Here is a 26,456-nt window from a genome sequence, read left to right as displayed (position 1 = left end):
CTCGTTTCCGCTGTTTTTTTGGGTACAGAGTTGGTGATCGCCATACACACGCTTTTGGCGATGTTTGGAGTTATTTAAATAAAAAAGCTTGTGTTTGGCGTCCAAGCCAGTGAACTACGAGGCCGAGCAGAAAGTGGACAGGTGCAAGAAAAGACTGGAATGCGGAGACCCACCGGGTGCTGACAGCGCGTACACTGCTTGGTACCAGACCCTGCCCGGAATAATAGCAGACAGAGAGCGTGAGGGGGAGCACGGTGCCGCGGCGTGCGCAGTGACAGCCCCTGTGCAGTGCAAGCAGTGGCTGCAGGGTACCCCGCCGGTGGCAGGCGCAGTGACAGCCCCCCGCCCTTCCACTGCCAGGAGGTGGGAGGTGGAGCTTGGTGCTCACTGCGGGCTGCCCGAGACGCCGGAGCTGCATGCTGCTGGAGATGCCGAACGCTGCCGGAGAAGCCAGAGCCGCTAAAGCCGGTGTCCCACTGCAGGTGAAAGTGAACGCTGCAAGGCGGTAAGGACCACCGCACGACCCTGCACGACCCCTGTACAAGGACTAAGAACCTCCCACACAAGAGGGGTTTCTACATTATATCCCCCAGCCCCGTCTTCACAGGAGCAAACGCGTTTGGGGAGTGCAGCGCTGTGGTGTCGTTGGGGACGACTTCCTTGCTGGATCTCCTGCCTGCCCCCCCGCCCACCCCACTGCCTGGCTTTGCCGCTGGTTCCCTTGGGCAGTGGTTGCTGGTCCCCGGCACCTGGACTCTTGGGCCTGTTCACGCAGGGACTCCTGGGCCGGGGGGGGCGCACAAGGGCCTCGCTGGGTCAGTCACTCCACCTCACGACAGATGGCCCCTTGGTGGAGAGGACTCTGGGCCTGGGCCTAGGCCAACAGTGACCTCCTTAGGACTTTTCAGGACTGCCTGGGCGGGAGCTACATAGGAAACGGTGGGACTCCAAGTCCCAGGCACCCCTGCTTTCTCCCTACACCTGGGGACAATCGCGGGCACTATCAAGCGCACCGAGCAACGCCGCCTCTGCTGCCTGTCAGTGCATGGTGGGACTCCAAGGCTCTCTCCCTACACCTGGGGACACTCGCGGGCCATCCCTCTTTAATTTTCTTTTTTGCTTTTGGGGGCCCCAGTTTTTTATTCAGATTTCTCGCAGTCAATAATGGGGAAGCGTAAGGCAGATGATGTCCCTGTGCCACCTTCTGGTGCCAAAAAACACAAGAAACAAGCTAGTAGGAAAACAGATGACCCTCCTAAGCCCATTAAGAATCAATTTCAAGCTAGTGACTCCTTGTTCGAGGAAGTAGAGGCAATACTGAGGAGCCCATCTATCACCGCTCCCCCCATCCCTGCTACTTCGACTCTTAGGAAGATTCCGGATCTATTTATTAACTGCGGACACCTCATTTGTCTGTGGAAGCGGACCTCCATCCGCCTCCCATATCTAAGGCCGTAATTCTTTCACCGCCAATGAGGCACACTCCAAATGCTGAAGTTGCAGAATGTACCCAATCTAGGGACTCTCTGCATTTAGGCTCTAAGACTGTAGTTTCTAGCGATATTCTCTGCTCAAATAGATTTCAACTCCTATCCACTTCTAGTGAGAGCCCAGGTTGCTCTCTGCCTTTAATTCCTGTGGAACCTGATACAGAGGAATTGGACTGGCAGACCCAACGTAAGATGTCACTTGAACTAGAAAATGTTTTCCAAAAGCTGGATAATTTAAAATCTTTGGTAATGGTTATTTTGGGTAAAATTTCTGGACTATTTGATCCGAAGGTGCTGTGTAATTGTAAATCGCCCAGTATGAATGACCATATTCCTGAGCTGACTGGAGGGGCTAACGTGCTAGCAACATTAGACACTGGGGATAATTTAATTTCTCACCCCAAATGTCCAAAGTTGGGGGCTAAGTCCTCGAACATGGCAACAAATAAAAAGGGGAGTTGCCTATCTCTACCTGTCGACAACCCCACCGATACCGGCCGTATGCTTAATCCTGCCCTAAAAAATAACGAACAACGTCTTCCCCGTATAAATCCCTTGCCTAAGGAAGTTATGGACGGGAAGGGTGCACAGGCGCCCGCAAGTCCACCCAGAGTCTTACGTCAAGGCCAATTCAAATTAATTTAGGCGACTGATCCAAAGGGGAGACATGATCAGAGTAGAAAGGATGCACACATTTATATGACAGGGGTCCCTAGGCTATCTGCTGGGCACAGAGAGTCTCACGATTCTCTCATTAATAAAGTTGTCTATTGGTTTCGCATACAGAGGAAATGTCTGTCTGTTATCCGTTCTGATATTCGGGAGGCACGTAGACATGTCCAACCAGACTCAGACCTTGATTAAATTTCAATCCTCTTTTTTGACACCTCCATGGTCGATAACCTTATGGCTTTCAACCTACGGACTCGTTCTCTGGAATCTGGCAGAGACATCGGAATTGGCCTCTGCATGTATTCTCCGGGGGGAGAGACACGAAGGATTGATAGACCATCTAATGTTCTTGTGGGAGGGGTCCAGGGTCCACTCAATAGTAATCGACCAGTTTTGACCAAGATCCGCTCCCCTCGGTTATCTGATTTAGACTGACTAAATGATGTTCCTCCCTTAGTGTTCCCCATTACAGTTGCTACGACTCACAGAGGCAAACGACCAAGGGCTCTGAATCCCATCGTACCCCCGAGAGTTAGGCCCACACTTGTTCCCTCTGTACTTAACATTGTGTCTTGGAATATGGCTGGAATAAAGAAAAAGATCTTGGATGGGTCGACCTTATCTCTAAGCAAGATTTATGCCTCTTTCAGGAAACCTGGGCGGAAGAGATAATACATGTTGAGGGGTTCATAACTTATTTTGTCGCAGCTCAGCCTGCCTCTGGAGGCTTTGGTAGGCCTATGGGTGGGCTCATGATTTTAGTGAATAAGAAACTGCAATGCGACCACTCTGCACTATCCCTTAATTCGTTAGATTTATTGGGTGTTAGACTCACATTTCAGCCTGGTTTTATAGTGACTCTGGTCAATGTGTACGAGAGGTCCGTCCCCCCCAGTATGGAATCAAGGGTACTTGCTCAGCTAGCTGAGCATATGAAACTTTTGCATTCTTCTAACCATCTGGTGATAAGGGGTGATATAAACTGTTCCTTTGTATCCAAGAACCTTGTAGGTAATCTAACAACTGAAGAAGATGAATCTTGGGGTATTCCCCAAGTGAAGAACGATTTTCTTAGCATCGGTTCTTGTGCTGCTACACAGATGGCCTCCCTTTGCCTACGCTGTGGACTCAGGGAATGCAATGGTCGGACTTGATCTGATCTAAATCATGCCTCCACTTTTAAGCGGGGGTGTTCTTCCAGCACTATTGATTATTTTTTTGTTGACATCAGGCTTTGGTCAAACACTCTGGACATGAAGGTGGAACCCTGCCATGATAGCGATCACCACCCCCTATGTCTTACTTTATCCAACAAAGCTTTTGTGAGAACACAACACCTAGAGACCACCGATATTCCGATCCTTTCTCTGAACTCCAGGCAAACTTGTGTTAGTTGGCCAAAGGTTACATCTAATCCACTCTTGGTCAAACAAATTTATTCTTCCTTTTTTAAGCAAGAGGTCGATAGTCTTCCAATCCTGAAAATCCATGCTGAATTGATAAACATTCTACAGAATTGTTTTCATAAAGAAACCACTGTTAAGCATACTCCTGATACTATCCGATCCAGAGAATGGTTCAATAAAGATTGCGACCTTGCTAGGCTCAATCTTAAATTGGCCCTCCACAAGCACTCACAGGAGGAGATCAGGGCCGCTAGATCTAGCTACACTAAGGCCCTGGACCTAGCGAAGAAAAATTGGGAATTCGAGATCTGGCAGAAGCTGCTGGAGGCAGTCGAAAATCGAGACGAGGGCTCCTTTTGGAGGTTGTTGACCCACAGGCATAGAGAGGGTAATGCTACTCCAAATCTTCATATTCAGCCTGAAAGATGGGTGGCTCATTTTTCCGAAATTTATGTTTCATCCATGCAACAGGACCATGAGGACCATAGGGGTGTCGAACGCAGACCTCTTATCGAAGGTCCTACGGAGGACATCGTTTTTACAATTGCTGAAACCACAGCAGCTATTAGTTCTCTGCAACCCGCTAAGGCTCCTGGTCCTGATAAGATACCGGGGGACCTGTTTAAGTCAGAACCCGTTATTTGGGCGTGGTATATTAATACTTTATCAAACGCCATTGCAGCAGGTGGCCTCATTCCGGACTCGTGGCTCAGGCCGAAATTATCCCTATTTATAAAAAAGGAGATGTGGGACTGCCCGTCAACTACCGCCCAATTAGCCTCATTGATAATCTTCAAAAGATTTTCTCTAAGCAAGTCCTAGACAGGCTAATGGACTGGGTCCAAGCCAATCAGGTCCTATCTCCCCTCCAGGCTGGTTTTCGTTCAAGAATTAGCACTATGGACCAAGTTTTTAGATTTTTTCTGTTACTCTGGAAATACGTTACTTTGGCCAAACAAAACTTGTATGTTGCTTTTGTTGACCTAAAGTCCGCTTTCGATCTTGTTCCAAGATAGAAATTGTGGGAAGTCCTAAAGAAAATTGGCGTCCTGATGAATTTGGTGCACCTAATTCAAAGATTGCACAAGAACACCTATGCTCGAGTAAGATGGGGTAGTCAGGGGGAACTTACTGATATCATTAATATCAGGCGGGGGTACGCTAGGGCTGTGTCCTGGCACCTACTCTTTTTTCGTTGTTCATTAATGAAGTGGTGCAAGTTGTAACAGATTGTCAAAACGATGCCCCTTCATTGAACAATTCAAAAGTTCCTATTCTTTTATTTGCTGATGACTCCCTCCTGATCTCTAAAACACCTATGGGCCTTCAGGTCCTCATGGATAGGTTCGGTGTGTTTTGTGCAGACCATGGATTGGAACTTAATTCTAGTAAAACAAAACTTATGATCTTCGGTCTTGGTTGCACAAAACAATGTAACATCTTATATAACGAGGTTCCTCTGAGCAACGTATGCTCCATTGATTATTTAGGGATGAGAATCTGCAATGATATGAACTGGCAGGCCCAGGTAGGAAAAAGCCTAGCTCTCTTACCACACAGGTCAGGGGCAATTTTGTGTTTCCAAATGTCTAATACCGTGAAAGTTGTTTCCCCAGCTATTAAAATGTATCTAGCCAAGGCTCAGAGTGCCGCGGTCTATGGCTCTGAGGTCTGGGGTTGTTCCAAAACTAGCAAGTTATCTGTGGGGGAAAATAATTTTGTAAGATCGCTCTTGGCATGTCCTCGTAGCGCGCCCTTGGTTCCAGGTTTTTTGGACCTAGGGTTCCCCCACATTTCTGTAGCTTTAAGGCCTTTAACTTTCTGGGTCGCATCTGAACTACCCCTGAATTAGTCATACACAAGGATTCTTTGCAAGACTTATTGGATAGACCAAACTTACTTTCTATCCCTTAGTTCAAGTACATTTCGGAAGGGTTCCATACCTTGGGACTCATTGATTTCTGCAGCCAGCCTAATAATCTAAGGATTATGTGAACCACAAGGACCACTTAAAATCAGTTTATTGGTCCCATGTTAGGGAAAAATATCTATTATGTACTTCACATGGTTGGCTGACGTCTCAATTTCTTGATTACAAGTGGTTTCCCCACTTCGAACCCTTCTTGGATTTAATTACTGATCAACTAAGTAAAAACTTGTATGTTCGGTTCAGGTATGGATGCCTCCCTCTGAAGTCCTTTTCCAGTTCATGGTGCTCTACCCCGCTATCTAATCAATGTCCAAGTTGTAACCGTTCTGTGGAAACCGTAGTGCACTTTATGTTTATTTGTCCTGCCTATGGCACTGCCCGGCGGATATGGCTCCGCCCCGCTTGCAGGAATATGGGGTTGAGAACGTGCAAAGATGCCCTAAGGTTGATGTTGAGAGATTGCTCCTCTTTCCTAACTTGTGAGGTCAGCAAGTTCCTTGCGTCCGCCTGGCATATACGTACACATTTTTTAAAAGATCACAGTGATTTGTTATTAATTGAAACTTGATTCTAATTTATTTAATCCAACAGTTTTACTCATTGAATTTTTTATAAAATTATTGATGAGGATGTCAAGGCAGCCAACAAAAAGGAATTCTGACGTTTCCCCCTCATATATAGGATGGGAGACACATGTGAAGATTTATATCTATTTTTTCTCCTTTGTACATTCGCAGATCTCTCATTTTATCTTTATCTTATCCTCATTATTTACTTTTTAATCTTGTTATTATATATTTAATGTGTATAGATCATGGTTTTACTGTTGTAAGTTATTGCTTTGATGGTTTAATTAGACCGAATAAAGCTTGTGTGACTTGATTGCTTTGTGTGCAAACAGATTCCTGTTTCGGTATAAGAGGGGGTCACCTATCATAGTCTGCCACTAACGTATGGGATAAGTTGTAGCCTGTTACAAACAAGATTCTATAACCAGTTAGTGATTCAATATTTCTATTCGAATTATGACCTTGTGTTTTCTTATGTGCCTATAATAGAGAATTTGAATGGGTAGCTAGATACTATAGTATAAAGTTAGTTAAAGGATTTTTTGAGTCGACATTGACGATTAGTACATCTTATGAACACCGTAATAATTTGACATGCTTGCTTACACCCGTAGAGAAAAGCTTTCTAGATCACACGGAAGATAGAAGATGGGCATTAAAGGGCAGATTAGAAAAAGGATTGCAGCAGCTGGTTTTTGCTAGTAGTGAAGGTTATGGTGCAATTAGGGAACAAGGGAAGCTAGCTTTAGATGCATTACACGTAGGGAAGCTTTGCATATCTAGGCCGAAATCATATTATGACAATGTGTTTGTGGCAATGAGTGAATGTAAGCATGTGTTTTTGTTTCAGAGTAAATGGACGTTCCTGTTAAATGGACAGGATCCAGTGATCCCAGGGAACTATTACATATGTGGAATTAATGCTTATTACCGTCTTCCAAAGGGATGGTATGGGACATGTTATTTGAGGATAGTTTTCCCAAAGATATATCAACTTGACGATTTGAAAAGGTTTCCGAAATTATCTGAATTACATCGTACTAGACAGAAGAGAGAAACTGCTGCTGGTGTAGTAGGAGACATATTTGGGGCGATAATTCCCTCAGTGGGAGTTATCTTGAACTCTCCATAAAGATTCGGAAGTTGTCTACTATTGTGGATAACATGCTGACAAACTTTTCAGGGGCTATACTCCTGATGGATACTGAACTTGCTGTGGAGGGGGCTATGACTCTTCAAAGCAGGCTTGCTCTAGACATTCTTTTAGCGGTAAATGGCGGAGTCTGTAGAATGCTTAATGAGCATCATTGTTGCGCATATATGCCAGATAATAGTAATGAGATTAGAAGTATGCTTACTAACTTGACTATGGATAGTAGAGACTTAAAGGAGTTGAAAGAACCAGGGCCCATATTTATACTTTTTGACGCACAACTGCGCCAACGCAGTTGTGCGTCAAAAATTTTACCGCCGGCTAACGCCATTCCAAAGCGCCATGCGGGCGCCTTATTTATTGAATGACTCACAGCAGGCAGCGCCGGCGTAGGGAAAAATGGAGGTTGGGCGTAAAAAAATGGGGCAAGTCAGGTCTGAGGCAAAATTCAGGCCTCAACCCGATTTGCGCCATTTTTTTTGACGCCCTTAGCAAAGACAGGAGTCATGCCCCCTTGCCCAGTGGCCATGCCCAGGGGACTTATGTCCCCTGGGCATGGTCATTGGGCATAGTGGCATGTAGGGGGGCCCAAATCAGGCCCCCCATGCCACAAAAAAAATACGAAAAAAAATACTTACCCCAACTTACCTCTACTTCCATGGGATGGGTCCCTCCATCCTTGGGTGTCCTCCTGGGGTGGGCAAGGGTGGCAGGGGGTGTCCCTGGGGGCATGGGAGGGCACCTCTGGGCTCCTTCTGAGCCCACAGGTCTCTTAACGCCTGCCCTGACCCAGGTGTTAAAAAACGGCGCCCATCAGGCTGGGCGCCATTTTTTAAGGCCTGCCCCCTCCTGTGCGTCAAAATGACGTCACAGTATAAATATGGGGCAGGGTTTGCGCCGATTGTGCGTCAAAAATTTTTACGCACATTCAGCGCAAACAGAGTATAAATATGCCCCCAGGTGTCTGGGAGAAGGTTGGGAAAGGATTTGCTTCAGTGGGGAATTGGCTTAGTAATATTTGGCAGAAGATATTGTCTAAAATAGTACAGGGGATATTGATTGTTATAGCTTGCCTATTTGGATTGTGAGTGGCATGTAAAATTAGCAAAAGAATACAATTGAAAAACAAGGGGAAAATTGTAAAGGGAAAAATCAAAGGGGAAGCCAATAAGAGAGGAGATAGAGTTGAAAGAATTTTAGGATGTAAAATTTTTGGGGAAAGTTTTGTATGATGACAAGAGTCATCAGAGGAGGGATTGTTGGAGTGTGTCTTTTAAGAGCAATATTAACATGAGAAGCTTGCAATATATTGTGCGACGAAGCTGCATAGAAAATGTGTTAACATAGAAATTAATGCACACGTTTGAAATGTGCCCACGGAGAGTGGCTACCAATGTATACGAAAACTAATGAAAGCTTGTTCATTTAGAATTTTATGCAATATTGTTTTGAATCTGTATTAGCATATCATAATTAGAGTTATGTAGTAAGAAGTTGCTTATTCATTTATAGGCCTTGGCTTAGCAAGGGTCTGGGCCTAGCTGCCTGGTCTCGTATTAAACTGCATTTTCTAATGTGCAATGTGCTGTTTTCTTGAAGGACACAAAGCTGTACTTTTCCAGAAGTTATGTGTGTAGCCGTAGTAAATTCTTTCTCATGAGAACCGACTTGCTCAAGGAGACGTTCTTGCTGAATGCAACAGTGTAATTCGTAACAGGTGCAAAGTTACTAGAGTAGGAGAAACAATGGAGACACTGACTGGAGCGTAAACTGTAACTTTTTCTACCTGACATTCCAACTGATGAAGATGTCAATAACATGGACCAATTAGCGACATGAGAACTGTGGTTTGTGGAAAATTCTGGCAAAATACATGAAGGATTAATGGACAGAGATAATGATGCACCAATTATTATCCAATAGAGAGTTATGGGCTAATTAGACAGATTTGATTTAACAGAATGACCCAAGGAGCTTGGGGGCAGAAACCTTTAAACTCCACTTACTTTACAGAGACTTTAACTCTTTTGCTTTGTCCTGATACTCTAAACCATCCTCTACCCATTCTTTGCTCGATGCTAACTTCTCCTCCACATGAGGGCAGAGAGTTCATTCCGTAGCTATGCTATATTGAGACTTTGCCTCATCCTATCCCTGCTGATGGTGAATCGACAGATGACCTGAGGACGAAGACTGACGCTGTTTGCTGATCTGTTGGATTGGTAACTATCGGATGCAAATTTGTAATTGTCTGTTTGCCTTTCTTTCAAGGTACCAACTGCTATTTTTGACAGAGGCCATAGTTTAGATGTTTTCTAAATTTGTGTTTCTAAATGTTTTGCATGAAGCCCAACATGCTAATGCTAATTTGAGGTTAGTTAAGGCGTTCACAAATATCTTGTGCAAATATACAAATGACTGAGTTCATGCTTTGTTGAATCATGTATTACTGAGACTTTGCTAAGTTGCTTCATATTAATGACGTGTCTAAATACTGAATGAATATTCTCTATGCTTTGATTAAATTGCGTTCTAAATTGCTAATTAGAAGAGTTCTAATGAGGTTTATTGCTAATGAGATTAACAGAGATAATATCAGTCTGTAACCAATAGAGGAATAAATATCCTAACCCTTAACTTGTTTGTTGTGGTTATTTGTGACTGAAAGGTCATGGTGTGTTCAACTATTTGTTCTTATTAAATTTCCTTGATTAGCTTGTTGATTAGTTACTAAGAATATTGATTGGGTTATTGATCTATTGATTTGTGATGCCAAAAAGACATCTCGTACTGGGAAGTCTCCGGACGTGGTCCAAAGGTTTGTCGACCTAGGCGTGTCTCCTTGTAAGTTACATATCAAGGCTCTGAGGCGCTAACACACTCGAACAATAGTTGGTTCTATTCAGTTCAAACCTTGCTCCTCAAAAGAGCTGGGTAGCAGTCTTGCACACTTTCTCAGTCAGTACAGTAACTTAGGATCTATGTGTGATCCATTATGTGCCAGGCTCCAGAGCCCACTAAATAATTATGGGGGTCATTACGACGGTCTGAGACCGCCAGGGCTAAAGTGGCGTCCGTACCGCCAACAGGCTGGCGGTACGGAGACCCGTATTTCGACTGCTGCGGTCGCACCGCCGGGGCCGGCGGTTTCCCGCCGTTTTAGCCCCGGCGGTTTCCCGCCGTTTTAGCCCCGGCGGTGATAACCCGCTAGGGCAGCGCTGCAAGCAGCGCTGCCCTGGGGATTATGACTTCCCTACCGCCAGCCTGTTTCTGGCAGTTTACACCGCCAGGTAGAGGCTGGCGGTAAGGGGAGTCCTGGGGCACCTGGGGGCCCGTGCAGCTTTTCACTGTCTGCATAGCAGACAGTGAAAAGCGCGACGGGTCCAACTGCACCCGTCGCACGGCCGCAACACCGCCGGCTCTATCGTTTCATCCCCTTGTGTTGTCACAATTTGCTTCTAGCTAGGAGTGAGCACATAGGTTTCACTATGTGAACATTTGAAAACTATTAATGTTTTATTTGCCCATAGATTTTAAGATTGGAGGGATTCATTATCTCAAGCATTCCTTTCTTCAGTCAGATTGGATTATACAGAGATGTCCGCTTTCCATTCCTCATGTGGCCTCCTCATTGGCACTATGAGTTAAGGGCACATTGGTTTTGGCTTTGATTGTTCCCCTGATGATACTGCAACCAGCCTTGGTGTTACTGTTAATGATAGGAGTTAGGAGTGTAGTCTACCTATAAGATATGTTGTTTCTCTGCCAAAGTAAGTTGATTTATTTAGCATGAAGACATGGTATTGCAACACCTGAGAAGAGGTAAGTCATAAAAGTCCAGTTCCTAGTTGTCCTACTATGAGGAGGTGCCATTCCTTTGAAGACAGCAAATCAATATTGGCGGACTAGGCCCTCTCTGCAGGGTCACGCCCAAACCTTTTGCCTTCACCCCTCCACCTCCTGCACACACACACAGAATTTGACCCCAGTTCATTGTCAACCAAGATCCATTGGAGCCTGGGCAGGGAGGAAGGAAATTCAAGAACAAACTGTGTTTGTGTGTGGGGGCGGGAGGGGCTCTAGAAGTCTCTTCCACTTTATAGCTGGCACCATTTATAAAGTACACTCATGGACCGCAGACGACTACAGATGGCCTGCCTTGTACTCCAGGTGACTGCCCTGCTGCTTTAGGCATGTCTAGTTTCTCAGAGGACTGCCCTGAAGCTTGCCTTGTTCTTCAAAGGACTTCTTCACAAGACTGACCTGCTGCTCCAGGCCTGCCATCTTCTTCAAAGGATTGTCCTGCTGCTTGAGACCTACCATGTTGCTTGGAGAAAGGACCACCTCCCTGAACCAAGGACTACCAGATGGACTCCAAGGGTCAGTTGGATGACCTGCTCTGAGCTACAGGATCAGAACAAGCTCCAGAAGCCTCCCTGCAATTACTTAGCTGACCTGCTGCAACCAGCCTTGACTGGACCTGCAACTGTAACTGCCAGGACCTTCAACTAGACCTGCCTGGACCCGCAACTATACCTTCCTGAGCTTTGCTGACATCTGTTGGAGTGAGTTCCTGATCTCAAACACAGTTGGACCCTTGGCTGGCATCAGTTGAGCTCCTCCTGTGAAAACATCTCAAAGTTTTGAGTGCTGTAAGAACCCACGTTCTTACATTGCTGTTCAGTGGTGGATCCAGTCCTTGTATCCATGCAGTACCACTGAGTGATTTTCTGTAACACTAAAATCACATTTAAATAACCTGATACCAGATTCAACCTTTTTTCAATTCTCCTTGATTTACAGATTTTCCCTTTTTTCAAATTCACTTCCATTCTATCTGACTTTGCACATCTGCAACTCTGTCTGCTGCAAGCACGGTGTCTGAACAACCTGAAGAGCTACACCTTAGCTGAGCTCAATGGATTCTGCAGGAAGAGGGGACTTCCAGTAAACAAGAACTCCAAGAAGCAGGAGATCCAGAAGGCCCCAAGATTGCAGCTTACAGCAGTGGAGGATGAAGAGGTGGACTGTGGGGAGGAACAGGAGTAGGACATGGCAGGAGTGGATGACAACCCCCTGATTGGACCCTAGAGGAGAGAGGAGGGACCACAGGAGCAGTGCAGGTAGCAGTCTGCATTGCTGCCTGCCCAGAGGAGATGGAGGACAGGAAGCATCTACGGACTTCAAGCTAAAGATGGCCAAATGACAATTGAGGAGGCAGCTGCTGAGAGGGCTGAAGAGAGAGCCTTGACAAGAGACACTGCTGAGGCAGAGAGGGCCTTGGCAAAGGAGAAGGATGAGACAGAGAGGCTGTTGTAGAAGGGTGAGGCTGACACTGCCCTGGAGGAAAAGAGCTGGCCATGAAGAAGGAGAAAGCTGAGACTGAAACGGTCTTGGCTTAAAGAAAATTGGCATTAGCTCATGAAGTGAGTCTTAAAAAGCTACGCATGCAGAACAAAATGCAACACTGACTCCATTAATACATCGAGTGAATCTTCAGCTTATGGGGGACCCAATCCCCAATCAGAAATTAATTTCACTAAATTACTTTGTGGACACATCACATTTACCAGCTCTGGACACACTTGGATACTATAACTTCAAACATTTTTTAACTCTTTCTTTTGAGTTTTTTACATTTTACAGTACTCTCACAACACAATGCAGTAGCATTTGTATAAGCAAACAAAATTACAGGATGAACAGTTTTAGTTGTGCTAGTTGGTGAGTCCAGCTTCCTAGTCCAAGTGCTGCAGTGGTACTGCTGGAGCAACAGGTCAGGTTTGGATTGCAGCATGCTGCTGAGGAAGAGCTGGGCTGCTATTCACGAAGAGTGGGGGTCTAGCTGTGGATCAGAAAAAGTATATACCTCTGTAATAACAAAACTAGGGGAAGGGAAGCAACTAAATACTGGCACCGGTGTGGGCATATTGGCAGTGTTTGGGAGGGCAGTGGGTGCCCGAGCAGGCCGGGCCAGGCAGCTGGACCTCAGGGTCATGACTATCCTTCAGGGCTAGGCACCCGGCATTGTGGCAGAGACCCAGGGCATGTGTGTGCAGGGCAAGATGGGCAGGTACACAGATGGGACCCAGAATCTGGGTGGGCAGTGCAGGTGGAGGAAATGAGGGTACTTTCGTAGCTGATGATCACGGGGGTAGGTGTCCTCTGGCAGCAGTTCTCAGAAGTGCATTAGCATCGTGTCCCAGGCTGCTGCTATAGGCTTTTTACAAAGGAACGTGCCTCTTCATGGTAGAGATTAGCGCTTTCTGCCTCTACTCATTGCAGAAGTGCTTTATACCACTGGTTGAGTTTAGGAGGTTGGGGAGCCCTCCAACGTAGCGTGCGGAGTATAACTTCACACATATACTAAAAACCTTGACCCCCCCCTTCCCAGGGGCATTGGTAGAATGGAAACTGTTCTATTATTATTGACAAATCGCCTCCACAAAAACCTAAATGCATGTATACTACTGCACTACAGGCACATTCGAAGGCAGAGACGCGCGCTAGAGCTCTCTGGTCCTCCGATCTGGGTGTAGCAATCTCCAGACAAACAATGGGTCTTCTGCTGTGTGCAGGACAGGAAAGTGTCCTCCAATGGGAAATATAGGCTAATACATTATAGAAAAACTTACAAAGGGCGTACCACATACCCGTGAGCATAGTTAAGCATGCCACAGTGACCGATTCCAGCTGCTGGAGATGCTCAGCCCAATACTCTGACTTTCTCCACTTAGCACGGAGCTGCCCAGCAGCTGTGTTTTAGACATATGTGGTACAAGTTCTTGATATAATGATAAATAAATTCTTATCTAATTCTCTGATAATTGTTATGCTGGTGTGTGTTCTGGTGCCCTAATATGTTATGGAAAACTGCCTGCAATGGCAATGTTGCTGGGTCGGCGCAAAATGGCAAGACACGGGGAGGTATCGGTACATCCCACTTTAAGAACTGGCTAAAAGATATGATAATGTGTGGCGTGATGGTGGAATTGTATGTGGACATTGCTATCTGCCTCTAGGCAGAGAGATTTCTGGGCACCTCTCCGGGAGTATGTAGCCAGTGCGATAACTGATGGGGAAACCTGCATAAGGGAAGGACAGTGAAGCCTGCATAGAGGAAGTGGAATGAAGTACTTTTACTGTGTAATTTGCCTACCCTCTGAACCTGAAACAAAGATGTACACCTTTATGCTAATGTTGCAAAATGTTAATTTCCTGAACGATATGCAGAAGGGTAGATCACTTTGTTATCTGGTATTGTACAGGTACATGCTAAAGATCATTTTGATTATTGTATGAATATATTTGAAACATGAGAACTTTGATAATAAACTGCATTAAACTTAAAAAAGGTAAGCAGGCAGCACAATCCAGCAGCAATTGTTGCAGCAATCCAGTGTCCAATGGAAAGGTTACCTGGTGCCCAGCTTTGTAGTGGGGAATATTATAGATACATTATTTTCTGCATAAGAGAAAGCACTGAGGAAACACATGCCCCCAAATAGGAAGGGATACCATTCTCACATTACAAGGGTAGGACCAGATAAGGTACACTCCCATGAAAGCCATTTAACTCAGAAAGTTTGACCTGGCCCTGCATTAGGCTTAGGAACAGTCAGAAACTACCAAACCAGTTTTGGTGGATTTCCTGGACTACTCCAGCAAAGCACTGAATGGATGGGTGAGTGGCAGTAAAGTGAGTGATTTTAATAGTCTGTACACTCTAATTTTGACAAAGTACATGCTTAGTAATTGCTTTACGGAGTTGCACCAACATCTGATTGACAGCAAGCGAACTGACCCAGGGAGCTTGCAAAGGAGCAGACCTCTGGATTCACATCAGAGTGAATAAGAAGGAACTGGGGAGTGACTCCAAGAAGGGTGGTTCAGGCTCACCCCAGCAGGCAGAGTGAAGGGGAGGTCCAGGGAGACACAAACAAGTCCCAGAATAAGATTGTGCAAATGGTCACCTTGCCCTTTCTGAGAAGCAGGGAGGAGGTTCTGGCTGGCGGTGGTGCAGAATGTCCCATTTCCAGCCCTGGTGCTTTGATTGTTCTAAGATAGGACACAGGCAGGGGGACTCTGCCTGTCCTAAGAAACCACCCACTGGTGGAATCCTTAAGGGGTGGCCAATGTAGCCTTAGGGGGAAGTAGTCCCCAAGGGCAGGTGGGAGAGCACCTAGTCTCCCTTTTTTGGGAGGTGGACTCAGACAGTAGGCTGATGATTCCTGAGGGTGGGAGCCGTCACTACCACCAGGTCACAGTGAACAGGATCCCTGTCACTGCTCTGAGAGACTCTGGGGCCAGCCAGACAAGGGTAGTAGAACAGCTGTGTCCCCACAGTAGTACACTGGGAAGGTGTTAGAGTGTAAATCAAACACAGGAGCAGGAAGTACCCCCCCATGACTCTGGTATCCATGGACAGAGGTGGGAATGTGACCCTGAGGAGGGTCACAGTTAGTCCCAGATGCCCAATGACTGCATTCTGGGAAATTAGCTTTCACCAGTGTTGAAAAAGCTGGAAGGGGTGGCCACCAAGGGTGGGCTGAAAGTTCAGGTTTCTGGGAGTACCCCTCTGAAATGGAGGGTACAGTGGCCCAGACGGTCGGGCAGGGGCGGGAAGGCTCACCCCCGTCACCTGTTCAGCCTCATAGTAACTGTCTGGAGAGCCAATCTACGACTAGCACCGAGACTGGTTCAAAAGAGAGTAGAGGTAGAGTACTTAACATCACCTCAGAAGGTTGGGGACCATGAATAGCAGTTAGGGAACTCCTTGCCAGCCCCAAGGCTGGGAGTGAGCCTACCCAAGTCCCCCACTTGGAGCTACCACCTGGCAATGGATGGTCTGGGGCCTGGCTCTTCAGGCTGACATATGTCAGTGGCTTCTGTTGGCTGCTGTTCTTAGGGGCTGAATTTTCCTTGGGGATAGAAATCTGATCCAAGGGGCAGAATGGGCCACACACTTTGTTAGCCATTGTCATACTGTCTGCCTAGTGAGATGAATCTATGAGTAAAATAAGATTAGGAGCTTCACAGATGGGGAAACAGGTGAGGGGAAGGGTTCGCCATGAGTCAGTCAATGGTTTAGGATAGTGTTTACAGAGGGATGCAACTGAGTTCAAAGAGGCATAGAACTTTGACTACAGAAGAGGCACAAGTTCTATCACCTAAGCAGGGAAGCCCATCAGGGTACTAATTAGCCTATCCTGGCTTTTGGCTGGAGAGTGGGTCGTGTTGGACTTACCCTCTCTGGAGGTCACCCCAAAATTTTGTGCCTTCACCCCTCCTGTTTTCTGAACCCATTTTTGTTGGCTTTCAGGGATCTGTGCACATTACCAGTGCTAAACAGGCTAAAGTGTGTGTGTTTTCCCCCGAAAACATAGTACAATTGGCTTAGACCTGATTGGTACATTTCATTTACTTGTACGTCCCTGGTATATAGCACCACAGGTACCCAGGGCATGTAAATGAAATGCTACTAGTGGGCAGCAGCACTCATTGTGCCACCAACTAAACACAGCTATATACAAATGCTTCAGGCATGCCATTGCAGCCTGAATGCAGTTTTAAAATGCCAATTCGACCTGGTAAAATAAACCTTTTGCCAGGTGTAAACCTTCCTTTTAAATATATATAAGTCATCCCTAAAGTAGGCCCACACAGCCAATAGGGCAGTGTGCCTTGTATTAATAGTAGGGCATGTGTTTATAGGTATATTATGTCCTGGTAGAGAAAAACTCTTCACTACCGTAAGGCCTACTTTTCCCATAGGATAACATTGGGTTACTTTATTACATTTAATAAGTGCTAACTTGTGATTGGGAACAGGTGGAAATGTCATGTTTAGACTCAAATGAACTGTCATTTAAAATCCTCTTTAATGGCAAAATCGGATTTTGAATGAAAAATTTGAAAATCCCACTTTTAGAAAGTTGGCATTTTCCTGCCCTAAACTTTCTGACGCTGTGTCTGTTTCCAGCTGCCTGTGCATGTTAATTGCTCCCCCACCAGGAATGCGTATTCCAGAACCAACTGTGGCTGGGGCAGGTTGGGGGTGCAAACTCTAAATGTTCCTTTCATCTCAAAGCTGGTACCCAGTATAAAAATTGGACCCTCAGACCCACACTTCAGTACACTCCTGGACATATGGAAGACTACAGAAGGACTTCCTTGTTTTCAGACGAGTGCCCTGCTGCTTCAGGCTGTCTTGTCCTTCAGAGGACTGCCCTGCGGCTTGGGGCCACATACTAAAGCATTAAAAAAAGTGATAAATGGAATGCTTTAACTAACCTCAGCTAGTGGTAAATATTTGGACTTGCAATATGCAAATTAGTCTTAACCCTGCTCCAATGGAAACAGTCCAAACAGAGCTGCCAGTGCAGGTCCTCCCTGAACCAGAACACAAGCAACCTAGGCCTCATTTTGCCCTATTTAGGGCTTATCAACCATGTATAACTTGGTTCCGTGACACAGTGTGCATGGAACCCATGTCTGTGCATACCCGTCCTATTAAGGCAACAGACAAAGCATACAAAAAAATGAGTGATGGAATGCTTGAACTAATATCAGCCACTGGTAATTACTCAGGCAGCATCCCAGTCCATCATTATTTTGCATACCATGCTACCTTAGTTTGGGCCAAGCCATATACAAACCAGTCTCGACCCTACCCCAATGAGAACATTCCAGCCCGAGCTGCCAGGCCATATCCTCCCTGAACCAGAACACAAGAACCTAGGACCTGTTTTGTATATTTTAGTGTGCTGCATGAGTCCTGCTTTGCTGTTTGAAGGAGAGGGGACCATCTTCTTGAATGCAGGACTACCACAGTTACTCTAAGGGTCAGTTGGCTAAACTCCTGTTCTGAGCTACAAGACACAACCCGCTCCAGAAGCCTCCTGTAACGGCTCAGTTGACCGGCCGCAACTGGCCCAGCCTAGACCTGCAACTGGACATGCCAGAGCCCTGCTGACCTTTACTAGAGTGAGTTCCTGATCCCCAAGATACGCTTTCTGAGGTCCCAAACCCTTGGCTGGCATCAGTTGTGCTCCTCCTGTGAAAACATGTCTGAAGTTTGGAACTCTGTGTACCGGACTTTGAGAAGATCATTTTTTTAGCCAGACAAACCTGGTCCCTGTATCCAGCTTATATTCCATCACAGTTGAGTTGAACTTATGACTTTGTCCCGATATAGCAAGCCCAAATACTCACAGGTACACTTTCTGCTTCTTCGTGCAATGTTTACTTAAACCTATAACATGTCATCACTCCTGTTTTACTGGTTGGATATTTGTCATTTTGGTCTTATTTTACTGATCACAATTTACTCCATTTTTGTAAATTGGTGTGGGAATTTTCTTGTGTTGTCTGTCCAGTATATTACTGTTTAAGTGCTGCATAAATACTTTAGACATTGCCTCAGAGTTAAGCCTCACTGCTTTTGTGCCAGGCTACCAGAGGGTTTAGCTCAGGTTAATTTAGTGACTCTTGTGGTTCACCCTGACAAGGGTTGTGGTTGTTGCTTAAGAAGTGTTTTTACCCTCCTCAATCAAAAATCCCAATTTCTTACAAAGAAGATAATGTACGAGATTCACTCCATTCAGTTCTCGGAATGGACTTCATTGCCCTTTGGAGAAAAACTAAAAGCTAAACCTGTTAATCCGAGAAAGAAGCTCCATATTTTGTAATCAGTCTTTCTTTTTCCATATGGGTGATAGGGGTTGGTTAGGTGGCTTTTCGACACAGAGAAACAGAATTGAAGAGCATGGTGTGAGGAGGTAGCCACAGCAGTAACTGATCTGTTGAAGAACTGCACGTAAATTACTAAGAGTTGCTTGCAGATCCTTCTGTGCTAGTGGTTTGGTGAAGGACAGTTTGATGAAATAAGTGTTGAATCCTTTTGTATATGTACCATGTGTCTTCATTAAGATTCCTAAATACGGGGGTTGAAGTAAAAAAAAAAACTAGCATGCTTAGCAAGTAACAAGGTAATTTTTCAAATGAAGTATCTCTGGTTTTGTTCAACAGTGTATTAGATTGAAACACTTGGGCCCAAATTCGGAGATTTTGCTGTGCTTTACTCTTGTAACTCCCTGGGCTGTTCATTAGGTTTTGTTAGATGAAGAGGATTAGGGTAGGATTTCTTGTGGCAGTCACTTTTGGGTTTCTGAAAGACAGACAATTTAACCTCCATTTTCTTCAGCTGGAAACAGGATCTGGAGGTATTGGTCTCTGGATGGTATTCTTTAACATTGACCTTGGCTATGTATTCCTTCTTTTCTCTGTGATTCTCATGATAATAGAGCAAATAAAGAAAGATAGAGCTTTGTGGGTGGCTCCATTCCTATGTTTGGTTACTTCTGAAACTAGAAATAGACTTTCCATTATGATCCCTCCTTTCCCAAGTTGCTGTTTGATTCAATGAGAAATGTACATTGGCTCATTCTGTATGGAAACCCAATCTATTGCCCCATGGTGCAAGGGTTCATGGGTTGCTGGCTGGATTGTTTTTGTGCAGGAAGAGGCACCTTCCTGCTCAAAAACAATCCTGGGAGGCATATTACTCTTTCTATGTGTAATGCAAAATGCAGGACACAGACAGAGGAAGAAACAAGGAGAAACGTTATCACTCCTCGTTACGCCTCCCTGGGGAGGTGTAAGATTATGGAGCATCACCAGGTTTACAAGTTCTTGTAAATCTGGGGATGCGTCAAAATCAATGGTAGCCCATGGAATGCCTCCCTAGGGCAGAGTAAGCCAGCACAGAGATTTGCGCTGCGTTACCTTACTCCAGATTTTCAAAGCCACTCAGAACCACGCAAAACAGCTTTCCGTGGCTTCAAAAATGGGAATTAAGGTTTGCGGTGAAAACTAGGTCATAAGAATGGCCCTATATGACTGCAACTGAGTGGATTTGTTCTGCCTGTAGAGGTAGCGGATGTTATTCTCATGGCTAGAAGCCCATCTTCCAAATCTATTTAGTCTTCAGGGAAGGTTCATGGTCTGGTGACCATTGAGATGATCCTATCCAGGCAAACCTGGCAGATCTTTTATTGTTTGTTTTATCTGTAGCCCAATAAAGTTTTGTGGTGGGTACTGTTAAAAATTACTTGTTGGGTCTTTCTGTATTTTTTAATTTACCTGACCAACTTTATTATTCAAGTCATTGCTCGTGATGCTTTTTTTTTTTAAAGGGCTTCTATACATGTTCCCTTCTACGCCCTTTATTATGCCTCAACTGAATCTTAATTTGGTCTTAATATTTTTGATGTATATGCCCATCAAGAAAGTATTCCTCATTGCAATTCTTACGCGCACTGCCAGTGACCTCAATATACCACCTTCTTCCCTGCCAAACTGGTGCTGCAAAATCGTGCTTGCTTTCTGATGAAGGTAGTCTCGCCCTGCAGGGTAGAACAGTCCATCACTCTCCCTGCCTTTTTTGCTTCACCTCATCCCTCAAAGGAGGATAGGTTTCACCAGAGTTCCTAGCTTTTACAGTGAACGCACAAAGGGGCACCGAGCGGATGACCTGCTTTTTATTGGGTTTGCTGGGTCTAAGAAGACATAGGTTTTTTTCAGAAGCAAACCATGTCCAGATTAATTGTCCTCTGCATAAAAACATCCTATGTCCTAGGCAAAAAGAAATCTACTGATGACCTTTGGACTCATTAATCCACAGGCAATGCTGCAACTATTGGGTTCCAAAGTTAGAAATCACTTATGCTTCTAAAGGGGCTTCCGTACACACCCTCAGCAGACACAACTGTCTCCACAAGAAGTCCATATGAGGGGCCATTTTGTCCAAACCTTCCTGCAGGACTTTCTGGTTCAAACAGTAGTGTACTGCTATGGCATTTACTCAAAAGATCTGAAGTCTCTAGGTAGAAGTATCCATCAGAAGATCAAGTTACTTACCTTACGTAATGCTCTTTCTGGTGGATACTCTAACTTCAGTTTCCTCACTGGCCTCACTCTTTCCAGTTTTGTGGAGTGTACAAGATCAAACGATTTTATTTTAGGCTCAGCATACTGTTCAATTACTAAATTATCAGTTTACTTTGTAAAGTGACATCTGCTCCAGTGGGTGATGCCTATGAGAGGAGCATTACAGAAGGTAAGTAATTAGTTTTTAAGGTCGAGCCTGAAAGCGCGCATGCGCTGTCTGCAAGACATGCCCTATTCAGTCTAGCGGCTTTAAGCACGCCCACTATTGCCTATCATTTTTTGTTGTGCTTGTCTTAAATGTTTCTTTTTTTATTGGTGCATTTTCCTAAATGTCCCTCCTTTGTGTGCTTATTTCCCTCCAGATGATTTCACTAAGAGAACATTTTTATTGGCCATCACACTACGTTCATGCTTTCTCCTGTTACAGCCTGTAATGGTCCCTCCTCTCTCCTCCTATTTGGGCATTGCAGCCTTAGTGTTCTTTTTTGGTTGTCGACAGCAATGTGTTCACACCACGCCAGTGAAAACAGGCCCAAGGATTCATGTTTTGTTTGTGAGGGCGCTTTGTTCTTGGATATCTCTCTCCACTTTGTGTGTGGTGATGGATATCTCTCTCTCTCTCTCTCTCTCTCTCTCTCTCTCTCTCTCTCTCCCCTTCTCTACCTCTACCCCTCACCCTCTACCTCTCTGTCCCTCTACCTCTATCTCTCTGTCTCTACACCTCCACCTATCTACACCTCTACGTATACCACTCTCTCAACCTTTCTTTGGCTCTAACCCTCTCTCTCTACCTCTTCCTTGACCTTTCTACACATCTACTCTATCTCTCTTTACCTCTATACCTCTCTAACTCTCTACGCCTCTACTTATATCTCTTTCTCCCTCTACCCCTCTCTACCTCTACCCCCTCTCTCAACCTCTACTCCTCCCTCTCCCTACCTCTCTCTCTACCTCTCTACACCTCTACCTCTCTCTTCCTCTACCCCCTCCTCTACTTCTAACTCTACTCCACTCTCTCTACCTCTGTCTCTACCTTTACCCCTCTTTCTCAACCTCTACCCCTCTCGCGCTACCTCTCGCTCTACCTCTACCCCCTCTCTGCCTCTACCCTCTCTCTCGCTACCTCTCTCTATCTCGCTACCTCTACCTCCCTCTACCTCTCTCTCACCTTCTACCTCTGCCCCTCTTTACCTCTACCCCTCGCTACCTCTACCCCTCTCTACCTCTAGCGCTCTCTCTACCTCTCTACACCTCTAACTCTACCTTTCTCTACCTCTTTCTCTACCTCTCTCTATCTCCTACCTCTGTACCTCTTTCTACATTTACACCTCTCTACCCTTCTTTCTACCTCTCTCTCTAGCAGTGGCGTAGCGTGGGTTGTCAGCACCCGGGGCAAGGCAAGTAATTTGTGCCCCCTAACCCGGGGCAAGGCAAGTAATTTGTGGCCCCTAACCCGTGGATTTTAACACTTGAGAGATGTTGTGCCTGGTGCGGCCGGCCCCCCCTGCACCCCCCACGCTACGCCACTGCTCTCTAGCACTCTCTCTACCTCTACTGCTCTAGTTCTCTCTCTTTCTCTACCTCTACCTCTCTCGCTCTGTCTGTCTCCCCTCTACCCCCACGCTTGTTGATTCTGACACAGCGGGGGGGTTGTGTGTAATTCACAAAGCATACCGGGAGTCTAATACAAGGAGCTGGCTAATGCGCTGAACACTGCCCCCAACCGTCCTTTAATATTTTTTATGTGTTTGAGTACGGCGCCACACACATAGCTAGGGGTGTTTTTTCGATTGTAATGGCAATAAAAAATGCTAAACAATAACACCATAGAAACGCAAAAATAGTGCATCCACATCCAAAATCCGAGACCTGTTCGCTATGCCAATGCTTGTCTATTATATTATTCACCATTGTGGCCTTCAGCGAAACTAAACCTCCATTCACATGAGGAAATTTAAGCATTCCCGGAGGAAAAAAAGCTAACATGATTATCGGACCAAAAGGCCCCTCATATTTTACATGCACTGAAATCAAAGTCTGCAAATTACAAAAACATTTCACGTTTATACAATTTCCCCCAACGTATTTATTAGTTTGTCCTATCAGTTTGTCCAGCTTCAAAGCCACTGACCTGCAGCATTTCTGGCCGTCTTTTTCGCAGCATGTTTTTTTATTGCCGTGCCTCTTTAAAATGTCCTTTTCAATGTTTGAGAAGGAAAGACGCCAAGTATCTGCTAAGAGAGAAACAATAATGCACAGTTAAGTTACAAATCGTTTCCTCATCTTAACATAAATATTAAGTTTACTTCTACACCATTTAACTCAGTCTCTGAACCTTTAATTGCTGAACAACGTTAGTTTCAGAATTATTATTACCCAGTAAACTGAATGTTAAAACTCATGTTATCTACCACTGGATGGTGAACGGACCATTTAGCCACAGAGGGTTGTACATGTAGATTGGATTAGTAGTGAAAACACTACTTAAGTGAACTTCTGTTACAGGTGTTTGAATATGATGTGTTTGCCCAGCTTTTTTTGATCCCTGAATTCTATCATTAGTTCGTTGATAAATCACCAGCAGAGATCAAAAAGAGGCCTGCCATTGATGGGCTATCACAGCGATGGCCAACACTTTTTCCACTCCTGCTTACGGTCGAAAAAAGGTTTCTGTTGCCTCATTTGCGTCTTAGCAGGACATAGGGAGGCACACCATGGCCTATTAGCAGAAGTGTTTGCTGGCACCCATGATGCTACGTTAACTATAATAAACATCAAAATAGATGCTGCCAGCACAACTGCCATTACTTATTTTTTGAGAAGTTGGAGAATAGCAAATGCATTCGAAGGGCTGAAGTTGGTAGGTGGCACAACAAGCTAGGTGCAGTCTGCAGCATGTGCAAGCCGTAATACCCACAGCAGTTTTCATCAATGCCAATAATCTTCTGGTTCTGCCAGGCACTTGCCAAGCTAGAGGTGAAGCAATACTAGACCATAATCGACCTGCGTGCACAAAACCAATATTTGATATTGTCTGTCTGTGGGCAGGACCTGCACCCTCCACCATGACTGTAAGCATGACGGCGTAGAAGGGGCAGGGAAAAGGCTTCCTCTTTGCATATGGTCAAACACTTGTTAAATTAAAGTGTTTGCCTTTGTTTTTTTCTTTCGATCAGCATGCAACTCTACAAAACAGAAGTGATTCAACAGTCAACCACAAAATGGTAGTCGATTCCGGCACCTTAAATGGCAGCTCGCGTTAACTCTCAAATCTTTTGCGACTAGCGAGTCACGCACCGATTTTTGGTGTTTTTCCCTGATGTGGGAATAGAGTTCTCCATGTCTCTAGGTACAACATACCACTCCCCTAGCATCAGGCACCTCTGAGTGTGCCCCACAAGAGCAGTGTAATTATTTTTCCACAGCATAGTCACAGGAGGCTCAAGAGTTTCAAGATGGCCAAAAAAATTCACAGCTCATATCCAGCCAATCAATTAAGTTACTTACCTTTGGAAACGGTATTCCTGGTGGATGCGCTACCTAACTGCAGATATCCTTAACTTCAAATATCACCCAGTGTGAGTAGGCTAGATAATAAGCTTAGGAATAAGCTTAGGTATATGATAAGTATCCACAAAAGTACTATAATAATATTGGACAATTTGGATATAGTCTGTTACCAAACTAACATTAGTACACTTAAAAAAAGACTGAGAATGGCCTTAGTATAGATGAAAGATACAGGAGCCCATACGTAAAGCATTACTTCATAACTGCAATTGTTTTACACAATAACTAGAGCCATACCAAGATGCTATTAGATGTCTCTAGTATTTGAATGTTTAAGTTGAATGTTGTCATATTAAAAAATCGTTGTAATGGATAAAGATTATTCTATTAATGTTTTAGTCAAGTGTGTGTGTATATCCACAGAGTTATTTTCAGAGATAATGTTTTGTCCACAGTTGCCACCGGGCTTTGGTTCCACTAATTCAATAAAAGGTTATTGTAGGTTAGTCGCATTGTATTTGTGAGCCATGTACTGAATGGTTCACCTAGGGGCATTGTGGGCCTAAGGTCCACTGTGAGCTCTGAACTCTTTTTTTGTATTTCCAAAGTTGTTTTAGATATGTATAAGAAAATATATGTCATAATCAAAGGGAGGGACAGGGAGAATTAAAGGTCCAGTGCACGGTCTCCCTAGGCATATACTAGACAGAAAAAGGGGGGTGCACTGTTCCTGGAACAAAAGAAAGGGGAAACCTGTTTGTTTAGGAGCAAGAGCCCTCACACATCCATTCGGATGTCATGCTTCATCATCGGGGTGCTCCTCGTCAGACCGGCACTGCAATGTCTGAGGGGCTCCCTGTGAGGGGGCTTTTTGCCGGAGGTCTTTTAAAGTTACTGCTGTTAGCCGCAATTCGATCTGTGCACTTGACACGCACCCTATTCTTTTCCAGAGACGCTTTTACTTGTATCTAACGAACTCTGTAAACAAAATACTGTTTCATATTTTACCGTTTAACAACAGGACATTACCGTGCCAAGTCCACCTTTACGAGGACCGAATATTGTTTTAGTATGACTGTTTTGGTTGTTTTTTTACATTACCCACGGGTTGCCAATGGCCCCAGTGCAGACTGAAATATATTTGCTGATATTAATTAAGATAAGCGCTTAGCTGGGACAGCGCTTTTACTGTGACTACATATTAATATATCTAACATATCCAAACTTAATGATGTCAGCTATAGTGATTTTCAAATGACTTTGTTCTTTATCTTGAGTTATGTCTGTTTGACATTTACTCGGTTTTCTTTTTAACTAATAGCGACAATCCTAGGCTTATACCTCCCAAGGAGCCCTTCCTACTGTTGGGGATGGTAAGCTTAATTTGTTTGTTTTGACACTGCATTGTGGTTTTTCACTAAGTGTGCGCACAAATTCCACACAGGTCACGTTTTACTGTATTATTGTAGACCTTATTGTTTCATGTGGTTTATTACCTTTTGCAGGGCGACCTGAGTGTTTAGTGACCTTTTGGACAGTACGCTTCAATGTAAAGGACTGCTTGGTAGTAGTCTGACTAATTGTTTGACTCATTGTATTAAATCATAGCTTTATAGGGACACTCCCTTTTTGACACAAGAGAAGTTTCTAATCATTAATGGTCCTGAAGAAGCTTCGCAGGATCTGTTATGACCGCCAGACGCGAAACATGTTGACCAGTCTTTAGGGGTTCAGTGACAGTTTCCGTCCCTCTCTTTGCATTTTTTGAAAGTGTTT

The 26,456-nt window shown here is 44.8% G+C and overlaps 1 protein-coding gene across 2 annotated transcripts in view; it reads right to left on the bottom strand.

Moving 5' to 3' along the window:
- CGAS (cyclic GMP-AMP synthase) overlaps positions 1 to 26,456 on the bottom strand; it is a 207,728-nt gene that overhangs the window by 53,479 nt on the left and 127,793 nt on the right. The window contains exon 4 of one of the 2 annotated variants that reach the window (XM_069235685.1): positions 23,302 to 23,404. In XM_069235685.1, the coding sequence (XP_069091786.1) occupies positions 23,302 to 23,404 (103 nt within the window). The remainder of the gene's footprint in view (positions 1 to 23,301; positions 23,405 to 26,456) is intronic. The other variant, XM_069235686.1, reaches the window with a different exon arrangement.

Source organism: Pleurodeles waltl, chromosome 5 (assembly GCF_031143425.1).
Source record: "Pleurodeles waltl isolate 20211129_DDA chromosome 5, aPleWal1.hap1.20221129, whole genome shotgun sequence".
Classification (NCBI taxonomy): Eukaryota; Metazoa; Chordata; class Amphibia; order Caudata; family Salamandridae; genus Pleurodeles; species Pleurodeles waltl.
Note: the sequence above shows the minus strand (reverse complement) of the source record. Positions and strands in the feature narration are given on the sequence as shown.